This window comes from Aplysia californica, unplaced genomic scaffold, assembly GCF_000002075.1.
Source record: "Aplysia californica isolate F4 #8 unplaced genomic scaffold, AplCal3.0 scaffold00010, whole genome shotgun sequence".
Lineage (NCBI taxonomy): Eukaryota > Metazoa > Mollusca > Gastropoda > Aplysiida > Aplysiidae > Aplysia > Aplysia californica.
This window is the reverse complement of record NW_004797280.1, coordinates 1,670,942-1,691,073: the sequence shown is the minus strand read 5'-3', so window position 1 is coordinate 1,691,073 and position 20,132 is coordinate 1,670,942. Positions and strand designations below refer to the sequence as shown.

At 38.0% G+C, this 20,132-nt stretch overlaps 1 protein-coding gene across 4 annotated transcripts in view; it reads right to left on the bottom strand.

Annotated features, from left to right (window-relative positions):
- Nucleotides 1-1,677: 1,677 nt before the first annotated feature.
- The window catches only part of LOC101849979 (CREB-regulated transcription coactivator 1), a 50,309-nt gene continuing 31,854 nt past the window's right edge, over nucleotides 1,678-20,132 (bottom strand). For 3 of the 4 annotated variants that reach the window (XM_005089886.3, XM_013083134.2, XM_005089887.3), the window contains 4 exons: nucleotides 19,615-19,830; nucleotides 17,824-17,964; nucleotides 15,721-15,907; nucleotides 1,678-14,568 (listed from right to left, as the gene is read on the bottom strand). In XM_005089886.3, the coding sequence (XP_005089943.1) occupies nucleotides 14,348-14,568; nucleotides 15,721-15,907; nucleotides 17,824-17,964; nucleotides 19,615-19,830 (765 nt within the window). In that variant the 3' untranslated portion in view covers nucleotides 1,678-14,347. The remainder of the gene's footprint in view (nucleotides 14,569-15,720; nucleotides 15,908-17,823; nucleotides 17,965-19,614; nucleotides 19,831-20,132) is intronic. The other variant, XM_035970051.1, reaches the window with a different exon arrangement.

Here is a 20,132-nt window from a genome sequence, read left to right as displayed (position 1 = left end):
CTTTTTTCCCTAGACTGAAGTCAAAATGATGTCCCAAAAATGTCCACAACCACAAATAAACAGAAAGGGACTGGCAGTGACAAGAAAGCGAGACTAGACGACTCCTCTTATTAAATCCACTTTCAAACAAGTTTTTTGCTTAGTTGAAGTTCTCGGCGAGCCATCCTGAGAATGGCTGATTTCAGTTATAGTTTTCGTAAGAGTTATACGGCACTTGTGCAACACAAATAGGTCATATACATGGCGAAGATTGGACTGCGTTTAGTTTTAGTTAGTAAGAGTTTTACGGCTCTTGCAACACAATAAGGTCATACAAGTGCCGAAGATTAGAGAGTACTTACTTTACTTTTATCTGCCGCTTATAGTAATGTTATACCCTTTTGGGTGTCGCGGGATAAAAGAGACGTCTCTCTGTCGCCAGCCGGAGAGCTTGGGTCAGGGGGATGCCGTGGGTGGTTAATGTTTCCCCGACTCCATCTATCCAGGTCTTTCTCGGTCGCCATCTAGCCTTGTTGCCATTGAATTTTTGGATGTAGGCACGTTGTGCTGGATGGTGTGTTGGTAATCGTAAGAGATGTCCCAACCATTTGGTTCTTTGGTGTTGGATGTGATGCATGACATATTTTGTGCCCACCATTTCTTGGATTACAGAGTTTCTAATTTTGTCTCGCCTGGTCTTGTTTACTGCTTTTCTAAGACATCGCATTTCACAAGTTGTAATTCTTTGCTCTAACGTCTTGTTCGTGGTCCAAGTTTGGCAAGGGATGAATATGTTACAAGAGAGTAACAAACACAAAACAGGAGGAGAGATTAGAACGATAGGTGTTTGATCATTGATAGTAAAGAAGGAGTTTACCACACCAGAGCACCCGCCAAACACCAACAGACTGCGTTACTTGAGAGTAATATACAAAGAAAAGGAGAGATTAGGACATAGACGTCTGACAGGAATGAAGGAGCAAATCCCACTGGCGCACCCACCAACCACCCAAACCTATACTGATTTCACCAGAAGACACGACAAAAATAGAGATTAAAGGTATCGATTTCACAAAAGAAAAACAGAGTATGGTTTAAGTTGGAGTTAAAAAGGAACACACAAACGGGACAATAGCAATAAAGTGCTGGGGAAAAGATAGGAGTGGCAGAAAACACCAAGGGACAGCAAGTGATCAAGAAGGAAAGGAATAAGGCATATCAGTATCAGTGACCACTTCAACAACCTGTCACGACAGATTGACATGAAAAGTAAACAACCATACAAAACAAAAACTGCAATTTTGATACATGTAGTCTTTTTGTTTTAATGTAGGTTTTTCTTACCCCCACATCGACACAATTTAAATTCTTTAGGAGGCGGGCTTCCCACCCTACCTGCCTGTCAGGGCCAGCCTGGGCTGAAAAGGATACAACATCATAGCAGAAAGACCAAGATACTCGATAAAAATGGGCTCTCCACTCAGGATTCCTGCATGCGACAGCAAAGCGCCTAACCGCTACACCATAGATGCCCATTTTTAAAAAATGACAGAACAGTGGAAGAGAAGGAATTAGAATCAACTACGAACCACATATTGTAAAACGAGGCAGGCTCATAGCTGAAGAGAAAGATGGAGTATCACGGAGCACTGTGAAAAACAGCTAGACCTATCAGAAAACAAGAAAAAATACTCAATATTTTTTTTTTCATTTTATTGAATTCTTTGTATGGCAAAATGTTGAAAATGAACATGATAACACCACAGGAAACTCACAACAGGGTGGTCAACATCTTATAAACAATATTGTACTTCATGTATTTTGTAATATAAAATTTTTAAACATTATATATACCAGGATAGTTAAAAGCATAAAAGATACCATAGCAAACAAAGTGTGAATACACAAACAGTAAGCATGTTCTGCACAGATAAATAAACACTAATTTGTAAAAGTGTATACATTATGAAAAAAAGACAATGACCTTTAGTTGCTTGAGAAAAGACGAAACGATAAAAATATGAACAATCTAGCCCCTTATACCCTACAATGCATTATTTTCTCTACATTGAAGCAAGACTTGAAAAGCCAAAAGAAAAATACACAGCTTTCCAGCGCGTCTCACTAAATACTTCATTTTTAAAAACTTTAACTCTTCCATCAACAGTTGGAAATATACACCTCCTGTTCCAATGAAAGCCACAAGTGCCAGCTTCTCCAAGTCACATATTCAAAAGTAACCCTAAAGCATGCGCCAGACACCCAGCAGCTATGGGAACAGCTTCCTGAGGTGTCCGTGAGACAACCAAGCATGCTGACACTGAGGCCAGGTCAAGCAACAGAGCTGTGAAGCCAAAATTTCTATTATAAAAGAAGATAAATTTCTACAGGAATTTTGAAGAATACGATAAAGTAAATTTTATCTGCCTAAATTTGCTTTGAGGGCATGTGGTAAGAGCAAAGAACGGGGAAATTACGATTAGGTTTAAATATCAGAGCATGATCTTCTGTTACTTTGTTTATTTACATTTACAAGTTTGGCCACTACAAGGAAAAGCAAAAATACTAATCTTCAAACATTGGGAGGGGGGGGGGGGGGGGGTAGGGGAAGGAACAACAACCCAAAAGGTTTGGCACAGCATACTTTTTTGTTGAAAGATTTCGTTCCATCTTTCTAAACTTAAAACCACTAGAAACTTATGAGTAGAAGACTCAGCTTCCCCAACGCACACATCCATCATTATTGACATGACATAAGATATAGAAATTCATCCACTTGAAACTCCACATCAGCGGAGGTGGAAGAAGTAAGGAATGAGGCACTTCATTTCCAAACAAGTACAATATTTAGTACACAGTTTTGATCATCACAATATCCGTTACCGGGGGAGGAGGAAAAAAAGGAAAGAAAAAAAAAGAAACCACTCTTTATCAATTCTTGTTCTTCAGCCCATTGAAAAAAAGGTGACAAGTGACCGTACTGAACAAATTATTCAACCTTTTCTTTTTAATGTTAATTTTTGCTATTCGGTAGCATTCAGTTTTCTTTATCTTTACTTTCTTCTTTACAAATTTTCAAAACAATAAATTTGTTTGTACAATTTGAAGCAACCCCCCCCCCCCCAAAAAAAAAAACAACAAAAAAAACAACAACAAATCCCAACACTTTACCCTTTCCGAGAGAGCAAGTGGAAGTACTATAGTCCTAAAAACGTCCCTACAAAAAGAATGACATATCTAGCAAATGCCTCAATACACAATAAGAATTGTTCAAGTTGGACTGGTATCACATATAAATATAAAGACCATGTTGACACACAAGAAGAAGAATAAAGCCTAGAGAACAAAGTGCAAAGCATTAACTAGTGCATTGAAATGTATAGTGCTGTTGCAACATACCTCGAACCGGCATCTCCAAAACAATCAATGTGCAAACTATTATATTATATATTTCATTAACGGTGGACAGGGGCTCAGTACCAATAACCCTCACTACCAACGACCCAACTTGAGACTGAGAGCTTCCTGACTCATCTACAACACCATCAAGAAGTGACAGCAGGACACACTGTAAAAATCAGTTTGTTTGACTGAATTCCTCCAAGTTCTTGTTTTCATTCTTTTAGAGCACTTTCTCTATGCTAGCAATCAGTATCAGGATAGCAATTGTTCTTTGTTATGTTCACATGAAAGTGATGAGTCTTCAGGAGAAACATAGCCACAAAAATCACCATCTATCATGCATCCCATACAGATGATGCTATACTGTAACCACGTACCAGCCAGAACTAGGTCAACAAGTTTTCACTTGCAAAATGGTTGCCAATTTTCAGTGGGTCCTCAACAGGAATCGTTTTTCATGATAAGGACATCCATTTACAAGTTATTTAGCTATGAATGAAACATTCTTGAAATTAATTTTTTTTTCCCCTGTTGAAATTTTTTTAAGAAACCAAAAACATGACCAAAGGATAACACCACTGATATGATACAATGCCTAAAGAAATTCTCTTTAAGAAATCAACCAGGACTGCTTCCCATACCCTTCACGCTTTTTGTTTTTTTTACACAATTGTAGAAAAACACATTCCCCTGCTGCACAGATGGAGTGTTGACATTCTGATGGTGACTAACATCTGAACTAGAGCTGTGCTCTTCAGCAAATGAGGGCTTGACAGTATAGTTCTATAAACGGGACTCAAGACTATTGTCCATGAAAAGCACATACATCCTCTAAAAATCTCCCAAGTTGAGACAGGAACACCACAAAATGTTGGCGGTTTTTCCCCCCCTCCCTCAAAATAACTACCGGTATCCCTTGTGTAGCTTTGACATCGCACACAGAGGATGTGAGTTTAATTCCCATGTGAGGTCGATTCCCATCTGGGGAGGATTTTCATCGAGTATCCCTCAGGCAGAGTTGAAACACTCCCGTAACATGACATAAATAGTACTGATGTTTGTGGAAAACTATAATTCACTTCAAATGGACTGATTATTGTATGAAGGCAATATTATCATGTCTTTAGCTGAAAAGAGAAAACAAAAATCCCTGCTTGCTGTCCCTTTAATTTTCAAGATACAAGAGGTCACTCCAGCTTTTCAGCAGTTCGCATCTAAGACACTTGACTCTTTACTTTTGGCGTGCACAGAAATGTTCGTCTCTCATTTTGATGTCATTAAATTGAGCATGCATCTTCAAAGCAAGTTCATGGTCATCCAATGGTATTGTGCTACAAAAGTTCATGGAATGTCTTTGTTTCACAGGGTCTACACCAATCAAACTTGCATGATTAAATAAGGATCTTTGATAAAAATCAAAATGAACTAGTGAATCACTTTTTGGCACTTAAATAATAATTTAGTCATAAATAAAGTTGCCCCAAAACAGTAAGCTCACAATAAATTTGTTGACAAGCTTTCTGTGGCATCCTAAATCACAAGAATCATAAAGTTTACAGTCTAAATTTTTGCCCTCATTCTGGTAACAAATTGGGGGGGGGGGTTTGTTTTTTTCTTTTCTTTCAAATTTTCTACCCCCTAGTTTTCAATTACTATATTCATTAATATTAAAAAGTATTTCTATAATTGATTTTTCTATTAACACACCATCTGCCCCTCTGGTTTCTACATGAGGTAATAAAGTGATCACATACCATGCTGAAATAAAACTACCTATTCACAGGCGCATAATGTTTAGTACCCCTCCATATCAACCTAAAAAGTCACGCTGAAGAAAACTCACAAAACCAGCCGCTTGGTTTATAAAATACTGTAGTTACAGAATGAGAGCAAAAATCATTACGGAAATTGATCACAGAACTTTGTCAAAACAAACACAGAATATCTGTACTTGTTATTCCTTTGGGTATGTGTGTGTTTCAATTTTGTTTGAAGAAAGAAATGTGATAAGAGTGAAAACAAAAATGAAAACAAAAAGAAAGGAACACTGAAATAATCAAATATACAAAGATTGGTGAAAAGTATATAATCAAATGTGTGCATTCACAAGAAAGAAAAGCTAATGAACACCAGTTACTCAACATGAACATTAAAACTATGGGTAAGATTGGAACAGAGGTCTCTGGTAAACATCTACATTATTGACCTTCTCCATGGCCCTAGAAGCCTGTCATCAAGCAATCTTTTTCTATAGTTCTCTGCTGTTGGGGTCCCGAAATGGGACAGACCTATGCTCAGGAGTCAATGCCACTATCCACAGTTTGAGAGGATATTGGAACAGACTCATTACAGTAAAACAAATATAATTCTGCATCAACGAAAAGAAGGGCATCAATGGGAGAGAAGAGAAATTTAAAACAAGGAACTACAGCAAATTGCCAGACTCGCACCAAATTCAGTAAAAAGATTAAGCCCAGTTTGAAATATGGAAGTGTAGTCGGAGACTGAACAGCACTCTGCCAATGGTAAGCCTATTAACTCCCCCAAACCATCAGTTGTCTCAGATATAGACTGTATTCTAGAAAATAAGTAGATTATGAGCTATACAATAACAATGTAGAGGCCAACAAAATAGTAAATGCCACACCCACTGCCCACATTTACAATATCAAACTAAACAACAAAGGCATTAAAAAAAAAAAGATATATGTATGTAGATACGTAGATATCTATGAGAACATAAACAAGGAAATATACTTGAAAAAGTTCAGAACATTTATAAACATGCATCACAAGTAATTATTTTGTCCACGACTAGTTGAAGGATATTTTGTGACTGGCCAAGGCTGCAGCAGACAGAAAAGCCCCACATGATGATTGCATCTGACAAATACACTCACGAACAGACAATGCACAAGCCTTCCTCGAAATCATATATATGTGAATTTGTACTCTACATCCCGTTCAACATAAAATAAAATTTCTCCACTGCTTGATGTGCAAGAAAGAGCTAAGCCTGACAAGAAAGTAGTTGGCAAAATTACATGCTTGGCATTCTACTTAAAACAATGAATGAGCCCAAAGATCAGAAAATATTCAAGGTCTTTCCTCCATCTCCCTTTGCCGTTGGGTTCACAGACAGGACAATCTATATCTCAAGTATTTTAGTCCCACATTTTGTGTACTACGTATTCCAACAGCCTCTATCTGAAACTACCACAACCCATTTCGTGGTAAGGCACTATTCAGGCCAGCAAGAGAAGCCATCAATCCTCAAGCACTCAGCAGAAACAGCTGCCAACTAAAAGGAGTGGCCACAGATTTGTATCACACCTTTATTACATCAGCTTTATTTATGAGAAGTGCATGATGGCTGACGGTGCAGCCTGAGAGGCAAGTGAAAAAAAAATTGATGCTCTACAAAAAGTACTTTTTAAATGCTAACAACCAGATTGAAATTGAGAGAAATTTTTAAAAAAACAAATTAATCTTCATATACAGAGGTCACACATGCAATTAAGAAAAGTGAGGGCATATTTACTGTGCAGTACATTTACCAGTGACAAGGAGAAAAGTAGAAGGTTTACATAAAAGAGGCAAGTGACTGCACTCATGACAAGAGCCCCAAGGACCACCCTTTTACCTCAGCAATCGACTGAGCATCATCGTGTCATGTATGAACTTCCACATAAACTATCAACATGTACCCAACGACAATGAGAGAGAGGGTTGGACTGAAAGGCCTTTCTCTTTGCACAACCACCAGTTGAATGCAACTAGCAATTAAAGAATGTGCAGAGGTAGCTAATGCGGAGTCAGCACTAGGAGTACATACACCCCCACCCAAAGCCAGATAAAGAAAAGAAGGTTTCCACTTCTGATAGTGAGAGAACAGACAACTTGCAACCACTCACATCTGAATGAAAAACCTCTCAACCGTATAAACCTAGAAGGAAAAACCTGCATACTGCATTCAGTGTGAGAGAAAACAGGCAGGAAGAGCTACAGTATCATGTGGCACAATCCACAAGATCACAGAAATCAAGGAGAAAAAAAGAAATCTTCCAAAAGGCCTACTGACCTGATGACCTGTATACCTAACAAGATTACTGTCTACTGTGAACTGTGACTGCCAAATAGCTAGCAGTGAAACTGTTGCAGCCATTCCTTTATAGGCTAAAAAAAAGGGCCAGTATTCAAATTTACAGACTGTTTTCTTATTTTGTAGCTTCATGTGCTACAATTTTAGTTTTCTGCTGAATTTAAAACATACAGAAATATACCACACATTTCAAGATTTCACTATCAGTACTCTTGGTAGCATCATTCTCAGGCACATACATTAACTCTTTAGTTTTTTCAAATAACGTGCAATGCTCCTTTTTTCTTAGAAACATATCCTTGAGGACAAAACTAACCATTTTGACAATAGTATATGTCTGATCAGCACCAATAATGTTGTGAATAACTTTTAGTGAAAGAAAAGTCAGAGACATGTACCTCAGCGCCTGCTCCTCTTTCTGAAAACACAAAAGGAAAGATGAAAACCTGTTGTCTGTATCACTGCTTCATATCACAAAAAAATGATAAAATCTTTAAAACAAATTAATCACTTAAAAAGGGGAAAAGACTAGGAGATACACTTTCAAAGATTTTCTGAGACAATAAAACAGACCCAAACTAGAAACCTTCACAGTGTGGAGCAGTTTCATCAAACAACAGTCAAAAAATGTCTCTGTGTGCAAAATGTACAGAAAGCAACCAAAGAGCACTTTCAGATCTGAAGTGAACATACGAATCATTTTGGCAGCCTCAAGCCAAACTTTGACCTACAAAATCTAAATCACTAAGATTCCGGCCATGAATGAGAAATACATCAACACAGCTATCTTCCTATACAACAAACACTGAACACTTGTCTCAGTTGAAACACAATTTATTCTGTCAGGACCTAAATCATAACAGCTGAACGATGTAATCATTTGATTGATCACTATCACTTAATATTTTAAAATATTTCCTTTATTTCCAAAAGAAAAGAAAAAAATAAACTACTGCTTGCAACTTTCAAATCTGTAACCTCTTTTAATTGAAAAAGATACATCAAAATCTGTACAAGGGACTCTGGGGTGCTACTTATTGAAGAAATGTCACTACTTAAGTAAGGCACAGCGTTCACTAGACCAATGAATCTGTAGATAATCCAGCATCGTTTGCCCATCACCCGTAGAGGCGTTCTGAGTAGCCATCCATGTGCTCAAATAATTGAAGTCATGTGGACATGAAGAGGACAGTATAATGTATGACTTTTCACCAGACCAGGAGATGCAGTGTGAGAGCATAATGATTGGCAAATGTGTCTGGACGGCCAATTTGTTCATATGAATGATTAAAGAAAGAAAGAGAGAAAGAAGTTTCACTCTCGACATTACACTGGGAGAAGCCAAAGCACCCTTATCACAATGCACTCTGGTAGTCTTTGGGCCATCCTCAACACAGACCATTCTCTTTTCTACTCAAGATTGTGATTCCATCACGCAAAGATGAAGTATGCAAACAATACCAGAGCTGGGCGGTGGAGCCAAAAATTAAAGGCCAGTGAGAAAGACAGAAAGAAAGAGGAAAATAGCATTGTCAGATTTTTATTTTTTTTTTTTTTTTTACAGTCACTTTGAAATCGCAAAGGCAAGTGATAATATTATATATAAAAGCATTTTTCCCCCAACCCTTATATCTCATAAAGTATGTACATGTACCACTCTTGTCAATTTTAAGCCACAGATTACACAAGACATAAACCCATAGCCATTCAGATCAAAATTAAAACCACCCTTAACATGACAAATTAAATAAAAGTGAGTTCAAACAACAGTATTAAAACAGCAAGATTACTTCACTTCCATATAATCCACTCTCATGTCACATGCATCGGTTAATTACCATTGTGTATTATTGCCCATTCTGAACCTAACTAGCCACACCTTCATAGAGCACACACTCTTTCAAAACTGAAGTCATATCAACTGTGAAAGTATTGGACAGTAGTGTTGTCCTCAGCAGCTAAAATCTAAAGTGAAATGAACCAGTACCTTGGGACATATTTAGAAGAAAAAATTGCAGACATAAGCCAAAGACTAAGTCTTGAAATATAGGATCTTGCTAAATTTTCCTGCAGCAATGTCGTTGTTCGACTTTACACATCAATTCGACAAAACTTTTCAAAATTAGCAATAAGATTTAGAAGTGAACTTGAAACCTGGTACAGAACAATGCAAACAGAAGGGAGCAAACAAAAATAACTGACTTACAAATGTAAAAGGTCTGTACTGACTTGCAATATAAGTGAACAATGGAAACAGGAAAAAAGATCAACAAAAAAGAGTCACCATGAAGTACTGTAACATAAGCCAGAAGCACGCAAATTGTATCACCGGATCAAATGTTCAAATAGACTTTGATTGAATCTACTCCAAGACAGCAGTCATCCCAGGCCCCCTTGACAATGTGAAACCACCACAAAACTGCCACTTTGCCTTCTAAAGTTACTTGGGCAGTGGAAAAAGTATCCAAGACACTCCTGTTGCGAAATATTGACCAAAATGCAGCCCCTAGCTATGGCAATGTAGAATAATGGGATACTAATTTGCATCCTGTCATTCTATTTCCTTCGTTCGTAAAAAAAAAAGGAAGTGGCATATATGATGTGAACAGCTTTATGAAGGTTACATTGTTCAAAGAAATGAAAACAAAACCACTGAAACAAATTGAAAATTCAAAGAAAAATCTCAAACAGCTTGACTTTCAACAACATTTGTTTTGTTTTTTCCTTCTTCACAGAACATGGAACTTTTAAATATAAGAGCCTCGAAACCAAAGAAAAATACAATTTTCTCTCTATCAGGACACTGTGACATCTTTTTTGACACCTCACTATTCTCTAAAACAGTTCATTGACCACATGGAAAGTTTCAGCAACACTTCAGTATAAAAATAAATGGATAAAAGCAATACAAAAGTATACCTTACAATCTACAGGGACAAAAATTGCAGTAAAAAAGACGAGCAAAAAATTGTACAGACATTTCAGACACAGACACCAAGAGGAAACACAAAGGCCAACCACAGCAGATCATCACCGTTCAAAATATGACACAGCATCACCTCCATGTCACTACACAGAATCAGTTAGGAATGCTTTTATAGCTCTCCTTTGCTAAAGATGACATAATTAGACAGGTAACATTCATTGCACAGACAAGGCACACGCATTGACAACTGAGTCACAAGAACATACACACCTCGTCTATGACCACACAAGAAAGGCGAGCAGTGACAGACGACAGTTGCAACATTAAAACAATATCTCCACCCCCCCCCCCCTTCAAACTCTTCAATGCACCAATACAAAGCCAACACAAGGTGCACAACATAAAATAATAGCATCTCATGACACAAAAGGAATGGGTGACAACAGCAGTGGGTGATCAACATGCTGAGTGATAAATGAGAAACAAGGCCATAATCTGCGACTGCTGTCAATGCAAAAATTGCACACTGTATCCTGCCTGCCATTGAGATTTTGAGCTCAAAACCAACAGATGTGTACTACCAATGTTTTCCTTTCTGTATGATCACTCTTACCACACGATGGTGCTGGAGACGCTTCAAGGAGGTTAAGACCTCAATGGCATACATTATATGAACATTGGAACCTATTAAATACTGCATTTTTTCCACAGAGTTGTTTCCACAGAGTTGTGAGCAAGAGGAATGAGAAAGTCTGAGATTAAAAACAAAAACCCTGGCCATACATCAGATTATCATTTTATGTCCAATCAGTCATAATGATTATTCCACATTAAGAGTATCGGTCTATACACATATATATTCATGCCAGTGTAAAGTCATTTAGATAAGATTGACAAGTCTACTTTCAGGTATTTTCCTATTTGAAGGGCAAGTTGTTACAAGACTAGAATCAAGCTTTCAACACTGTATATATTTCGTCTTACATAATTTGAAAGATCACTTCCAACTACAGCAAAAAAGACCCCTCTTTTATAAAAGTGATATATGGATTAAATTTTTCCCTTCCTAAAAACGATAAATCTGATGTGATGTGTTACTACGAAATGCAGTTCACATGAAAAAGGCGCATCTGCCAGAAAATAAATGCAGAAAACCAAGCATAAAGCAGGGCTGCCCACTCACCAGCATATATGTTTTAGTAATCAGCAAATAGATAATTAGCAATCTGGCTTAAAAATTCGTAATAGAGCTATGGATCGTCTTTTTCTACGGGGTTGGGGTTTCAAGGACAGGGGTTTAGTCAGGCAAGTGTAAAAGTAACTCAAGTGAAAACAAAGGCATGATGAAAAAAAAAGGTCTTGATGGGCTCGTCACCGGTGGAGTTAAATTAAAAAAAGGTAAGAAATGGGGGCTTTTGTACTATGTTTCAAACACTGATCCTTCTTTATAAAAATATCTTTCACTGGCCTTAGCTGTCATACACAGCATAAAAAGACAGGAATTTGCTAACACCCTGTCAACCTAATGTTTACCTTACTCCTGGATTCAGCACTTCTAAAATCTTAAGTTTTTCTTGGGGCAAACTGGCACTGAACGACTACAAGGCTCAAGGCAAAGAGGATGTTAAAGTTAGACATCTTCAAGTGACATAGTGACGTAGACTGTCTGGGTATGTAGTTTTTCTTCCCTTATACACTGGGAAGGTTGGCAGTGAGTTGGGATAACAGAAACTTTCTAAAATCAGAATCAGAGGTAAAACAATCGTATTTTCGTAAAATTGAATAAAAATCATGACTATTCCACCAAATTCGTAGCGATGGGCAGCCCTGATAAACACTGCAGCGTGACCTGCTCTCAAACGATCATTCTAAGAAATCCTAAGACCCCCAAAAAGAAAATCATCACATCTTCATATGCAGAAGATTCCATAACAGAAGCATACAACGCAAACTGTCCACTATTTGTGACAAAAGAAAGCAAAGAATGCCTCAAACTTTGACATTTGTCCAGCAGACAACAGCAACTCCTCTCAACGACTAATACTAAAAGAGCACAGCAGTCACATGAACTTTTGTTTCTGCTGTACAAAGACCACAGCACCCGCTCTGCAGAGAGCAGAGAGCATAACAGCAACAACTAGAAGTGCATCCACACTAAAGGACAAAAGATCCCAATTAGACCCTCACAAATAATTATTTCTTGTCGTTTACTATAAGCATCCTTAAGCAATACAGCTCATTACCTATTCCTCTAAATATCACAAAATCAATTCCATCACATTCAATTTTTCAGGTAGTAAAATTCCTTAACATTTGAAGACTGATTCTGCATCAACAGTTGTCTTACCTACATTTAACATAACTTTAAACATGAGAGTTAAGTCTATAAAGAGTTCAAAGACACACACAATTTTCTTTTTCTCACTGAAGACACAATTAAGCATACATCATCTTTCCTCTTTACAGTAAAGGACAATTCATCTGGCATCATTACCCATCAAAGCATTGTTCATAATATTTCCTAAATTGTTTTTCCCCCTAAAATACTCTTTATGATTTACTCTTGCCAATGCAATATTGATATTCTGCAAAGACGACATGATGAGTTTAAAAAAAGCTAGCACGAAATACTATATTTCTTCCTTTGTTCTTTCAGCTCAACTCAAAACAAGGCTTTCATTAAATTAAAAAGTAAGCCTGCGCAGCTCCAGAAATGAAGACATCTTCATTTTAACATGCGTTATTGTTGATGAAGAGCAGTGACCATAAGATGAAATGAAAAAAAGAAAAGAAACTGTACTGAAGAATGCTGTGTCTTCCAAAAAGTTATCTTTCATCCATAATAAACCTGAGCATATCAATAAGTTTGCATTAAATAAAGACAACACCATAACAACAGACATTTAAAAAAAAAACAACTGAATACGTTGGTTTGAGGAAAGAAAAAAGTGGTATAACATTCCCATGTGAAATGACCTACGAGTTTCTGCATTATGAGAAGAAATGATAAAAATGACAATAAAAGAATTTCATTCATGAGCAGTCAATCGAAGTGAAGCAGAAGCTGAGACATGCTGAAAGCGCTAATAAACCAATTAACCTTCCATACAGATGACAGCTGAAAGGATGCAGTGAACAGATACAAAAACCAGTACTTTACAAACAATACAGATTTCTATGCTTTATGAACAATACTAGGCTTTTACTTTACCAAATATTTTACCAAGTGTCGATTTGCGCAATTACCCAAAACTATGTAAACTAAGAATGCTTGAAACATGCCAAATGTATCTTTAATTTGCTTCCATCCACTTCAGTACTAGGGCCAAGCTGGGAAGAAAGAGGGAAGGAAGTATTGATTGATATACAATGAGTTAGGCTTGCTTCCCATGAGTAAATTTCTTTTATAATGATTCTTAAAAAAAGCATAATATTCCATCACAAATCACTTTAGCAAAAAATACCAATAAAGCAGAGGATAAAACAAAGTCCTTGTGATCTTACAGCTGCATCTGTGAGTCCTGTACATGTTCCTGGGTCTTTGTGAACACACAGCCACTAGAAGCAGGATCCACTGTCAGCAATCCTGTCCTACACGCACCCGTTCAGACTGCCAAGTGATTGTCAGCACACATTGTCGCCACCTAGAGCACCACAAGCACACACATGCACACCTGCACCACAACTCTCTGTGATCACCTACTTCGAAGAAACAAGCTGCTCCTCTCCCAGAATTTTCTGTCAATGTGCAGGAAACTCCACAGGCAGACCGACAGTGTTGGTGAACACATATAAGAGGATAAAAGCTGCGACATCTTGTCCGTGCTTAATAAACAGGGAAATTTTCGTCAGCAAACTTTAAAAGCTCTGATTAGAGCAAAGCGTACAAATGTAAGTCAAACACTTTTGTTCTGCCAGCCTGCATTTCGCAGGGCCTATTACAATCTGTCCAACTTGAAAGTGTCTTCTGTGGCAGGGTCGGCAACTAAACTAGCATCTGTTAACATCTGAATTTCTTCCAAATCTAACGGATCCAATCCAGCCTTGAAAGCTTCGTCATTGGTGAGAAAGTCAGTGTCAAATCCATCGGTCATGCCCGTGATGGCATTACCCAAATCTTTGGCAAAATCTAGAGGTAACCGACACAAGTCGTCAGCACCTGCAGACACAAAAAGATGGAAAGATTCAGTCTCAAAATACAACAACCTCACCCCCCCAAAAAAAACACACTACACCATCACATTCTTAGCGTTCCATCTCAAACGTACTCCATGAAAATTGCAGGTAAGGTCAAGGAGCATGAAATCCAGTTAATAATTTAGAGATCTGCATTATTTCAACTGCACATACCTAAACATTTAAAGTTACAAAATGCAGACATTTTAGGCTGTATAGAGGACAGAGAACAAAAGTCTAATAACTCAACTATGTAAAACATGACAATATTTTTTTCCAAAAGCCCTTCCCTATATCCTGAAAGCAACAGTCCTATAACATACAACTATTGAAAAACTTTTGTTGAAAGAAACAAATAAAACAAAATAATACTTTCGTTAAATCATGTCAATGGTTTAAAAATCCTTTTCATTTAATCATTTACACCTGCAGTGCAGAGTACCGGTATTCACACTGTGTGCCAAGAGTACCGGTATTCACACTGTGTGCCAGACACAAAAACCCAAGAGAAATAACCTCATTCTTCTTAACCTTTGCAACTATAGAGTATCAAAATATTAAATCCATATTAATTTGTAACAACAATAATAATAGTCACATTTGTGCAGTGCACACCCTCACTCTACAGTATGCTCTACATACTTTACAATTATTACCCCAGGGGACCCTAGAAGGTAACTCAGAAACATTCTCAGCTGCTCGGGGTAACATTTAGTATCACGGGAGTAAACATTTTCTAAAAGTAGCTAATAAGTAAACTTTTAAGTGAAGATCGACAGATTTGACAAGGGAACTCATCAATTCACAAAAAAAACTCCCAAACTTACCAAAACAACTTTCCAAATGAACAGAAACAACAAAAAGCCCCCATATAAGCCTTATAAAACCTAAACAACCTTTTCTATTCATTATCACCACATCATTCCCGCCAACAACAAAAATATTGAGCAAGAAGAAAAATACTTTTTCTCACAGAAACATGCAGTACAAAATATCATACGAGCTGACTGCTACAATCAATTTTTATGCAATATGGAGACCAACCCCTCCCCCAACCCCATTTATCCTTTGACTTAAAAAATAAACTCTTCAGGAAAGATATATCTTGTAAGCAATACATCTTCCTCTGCCTTACCAGTGAGAACAATGTCAGGAATCTTGCTGCCAGAAGTGGGTGAAGAAACAGAGTTGCTCTGGGCCATAGGCCGGCTGCTGGACACTGATGGGTGACTGCCCGATTGACCACTAGCCATCACATCAATAGGCCCCAGGAAATGTGGTTGGAAGAGGTCATCCGAGCTAGTCAGTCCCAGCATGGCTGCCTGCAGGTCAGAGAATTGAATGATATTTAAATGAGCTGCTCCGGTATTTATTTCAAAAATTCATTTGTGCTAAAAAAATTATGTATGGCCTTATGCCTCTTGACAGATGATCTCAATACTTATAGCACCAGCCTCACATTTGACTTTCAGTTCCCAAAAACAGGAGCTGCCGTCCTTTTTCTGACTGTATCAGAGGTAAGTCACTCAAATATGAATAACTCAGACCCTTGTTACGTTATAGACATGAAACTTCAACATTCTGTTTAAACTGTATCCCTTTATATGAACACATTTCCATTGAAAAAAATATTCTGGTTTCAGTCACTAAAGGGAAGATCTAATCAGTTATATCATGGTATGCTTTTGTCCAGACTCAGATCCAAATAGACATGAGAGATTAGATCTTGATTTACTTATAAGAGTAAATTGCTTCTCAATCAGAGATAATTGTTTCAAGATTTATTCTCGATCCTTTCCTCTCCCATCATCTGAAGACTCCCAAATAATCAAGGTCATTGTTCCAGTCATCTGCCTCTGCATCACAGTCTGCATCCATACAAATTTCGCTGAGCACCTCGGGTTTGTTGAAATACCTTTCTGAACTCATTTGTGAGCAAATATGGTGAAATCATGGGTCATTAACCCCTTCAATGCCGCAGGTAAATAGACCCCTGTGCTGGGAGAAATACCATGAACCAGGGCTTCTCAGGGGTGACCCTACTCTACCTCTCATAACTTTTTTATTTATGAATATTTCCTAATGAATTTCTGCATGTACCTTCTACGTTGAACCACATTTCTATTGATATAGAGATAGATGGAGAAAAGTTGGAGTTAGTAACATGATGCCAAAAACAACACCACAAAACAACATGAACAACACACATTCGAGTAATGATAAACTGAGACCAAAAAAAAGAAGAAGAATACATGTTGTGTGAGTGTTTACAGGTAAAAAAGAAGTGACAAGAGGCTTTCCCTACCTTATACAACACTCGTACAATCCATTTTAATACATATAAGCCCATCTGTGTTTACTGCCAGTAAATCATTTTTGTGTGGTAGATGTGTTACATCTAGATCTAATCTTCTCTTCCAGCTAAAATCTGAATCTGACGCTTTCAAATGGATGGGGGGGGGGGGGATGGAGGTAAACATAAAGGGAAGGCACCCCAATAATATGTACAAGACTTTAGCAGTAACTTCCCTTATAATTGGTATCTAAACAACCACTGTCACAGTCCCGTAAATTCTACGGGCCATAGGATCAGCGTTACATGGTTCAAGCCTGTAAATTCTATGAGAGCGGCAGCGAAAAGGTTAAATTAATTAAATCAAAGAAACTAGCATTTTCACGCCGGTTTGGCAATTTTTATTGAATTTTTGTTTTTTGATTCGACACCTCTAATGTCCATTTAAAAGCACATTTCTGTGTAGATTTTACAGAAAACCGTTGATTTAAGGCACTTTTTAAAAAAAGAGTGAATTTTCACTTTCCATGGACTGTCAAGCTAAGGAAGTCACCAAACTTTGGTGAACCCCTGAAACCAGGTGATCCCCATCTCGTTCTATGACAAACATCTCAACTTCTATTCAAGATAGATGTATATTTCTTTCATTGAAAGCACACAAATGAACAAGCTTTATGATGATACCAATAACTCCACAAACCCCAACGAGCTACCGATTCCACTGCGGCGTGACACATTTTATCATTTTCCCCATTTCACTGCCAGAAATCCTAAGCAAAATAGCTTAACAGAAAGCCAATCATCTATTATCCTTCTTTATATCATCACAGATGCTATTGAGTAAGGGTGAGCAAATCGAGCCCATGAACATGTGACTGCAAAAGCTGTTGTTACTGGTAAAGTATTAGTCCTTGATGAGGCACAGACCACCCATCGTCCACTCACCTGAGAGTACTGTAATGCTAATCCCGGCTGTTGGGAGAAGGCCATACTGTTGATGTTGTTAGCGCTACTGCTACTGACTAAACCCAGGCCGTTGCTGGTCATGACTGTGGAGCCCATGGTGGTTGGGTCCCCAGGAGGATTCTGAAGAAAGGTCAACAAGAAAACGGTCAAGAGTCATTCAACATTCAATTCCAATTTTTTTACAAGAACGTCTGTATTTCTCTTTCTTCTCTCCATAATTTTTACAATACAAAATCCCATAAGTTTTCAGAGAAATAGTGTACAAGTCTTTTATAAATACAAATAAATTTTAGGCTGATTTGTCAAAAAGTAGGCATTGAACTTACTTTATTGTAAACAGATACAGAAATACATCAAGAGAGAGAAAAATAGTTTCCTACTGCAGAAAGTTTCATCAATAACTGGTGGTCCTAAGTTGTGCATGTGCTTGGTGGCAAGCCAGAGATAAATATGACTGCTAACTCAGAAAGCCTCTTCAGTCTCTCTACAAGATGAAAGGGGTTCAACATTAAACCTATAGTTCTAGTAGCTTGCTAACTGATGCTTACAAGACACTTCATGAGGCTTGTTTTTTAATTTAACATTGGGTCAAAATATTTCGTATCATAAGGGTGCATACAGTTACTGAATTACTAAAAACCTCGAAAAGTAGAAACGTAACAAGCAGAAAGTGTTTTCATGCTAATGTTGATATTTTAAGCAAGATGAAAAAAAACCTTTGCAAAGAGTGAAAAGAAGCAATTCAAATCATAGCCTCACAGAACAAGAGAAGTATTTTCAATTGAAAGACAAACATACAGTTTTCACATCTAATCTATAGGTTACAATTGTTTTGACTGCCAGGTGCGTGTGTGTGTGCGTGTGTGTGTGTGTGTGTGCGTGTGTGAGTGTGTGTGCGTGTGTGTGTGTGACAGAAACAGAGAGGAAAAGAGACAGAGAGAAAGAAAGACGGCCAAGCAGACAAACAGACAGAGAGACAGACAGACACACAAAGACAGAGGGCATGACAGAGAGAGGGGAAAAGAAAAGAGGGGAAGGTAAGAGTGCAGAGTGGAAGGAGATAAAGCAGATGATAGGACAGGGCATAGAGAGATGTAGACAGCAAAGGGAGAGCAATTGAACGAGATGAGGGGAGGAAGATAAAAAGGGGAGGGGAGAAGGAAGGATGGAGGGAGAGAGAGAGACAGTAAGAGAAAGAGAGAGACAAAAAGACGGTAGTGGAGGATGACAGACAGAAGAGAGAGGGAGGGGGGGAGGGAGGAGGGGAAGATAAAGAGCACTAGAAACTGTCTTATGATGACCTTCAACAAAGTGAACATGCTACTACTTTGCACGTACAATCTTTTGATGGCTTGAGCTTATATAAACACACAAGTATAGAAGTATATAAACAAGGCTGTGCACTCAAAGATAAGACCATGACTTTGAGAGTCTTAAAGAGACCAAGTGATGATACAAGTACATCTCACTCTGTGAAGTAAAATAACATTCCCCATAAAGTTTACTATCAAAGAAATACCTTGGAATCCCTCAGAGTTTAGTCTACAAAACTAAACACTATCAGAATTTTATAGAATTCTACAAGGTATTGACACAATACTTTGAGAGAACACAGTACCACAGAGCGTACCATTAGTAAAACTGATGTTGTAAACAGCCTGCAAAACTGAATGATATCCCATTGTTACTAGTAAGGTGGACCCCCATTAAACCAAAAATAAGGGCCCGAGAAAGAAAAAAAAATAGCCAAAAACAAAGAAAGGTGCTGACCATGTTGAACTGCTCGAACTGATGTTGCAGAGCGTTGGTCTGCTGCTGCTGCTGCTGAATGTAGTATGAGTCGCTGAAGGTTGAGTTGACAGCTTGAGTGGTGGGGTTCAGCCCAGGGGACTGGGAAGGACTGTAAGAGGGGGCTGAATGGGGGGAGGTGGGAGACTGGCAGTTTGTTTCAGAGACCGCATTGTTGCGGTACTGCGTCATGGACGCCTGTGAAATACAGATAGAGAAAAAAAAACATTCTTCACTAGCTCTTTTGCCATTTGCCCTTTTACAAACACAACATTTACATAATGACACCCTGTTGAACTGTTATGCCGTGGTTTACAGCGAGTCAGCGTGACAACGGCCACATTTTGCCTGGAACAGATAAGGACAATAGCAACAATGATGAAAGATAACTAAATACCAAAATATCCACAAGCCACCCACTTCATCTTGACCTAGATAGAGTTCTGGTACTTCTTAGTGCATTTTGATATCATGTTGAGGGGACATTATATACTGTTATG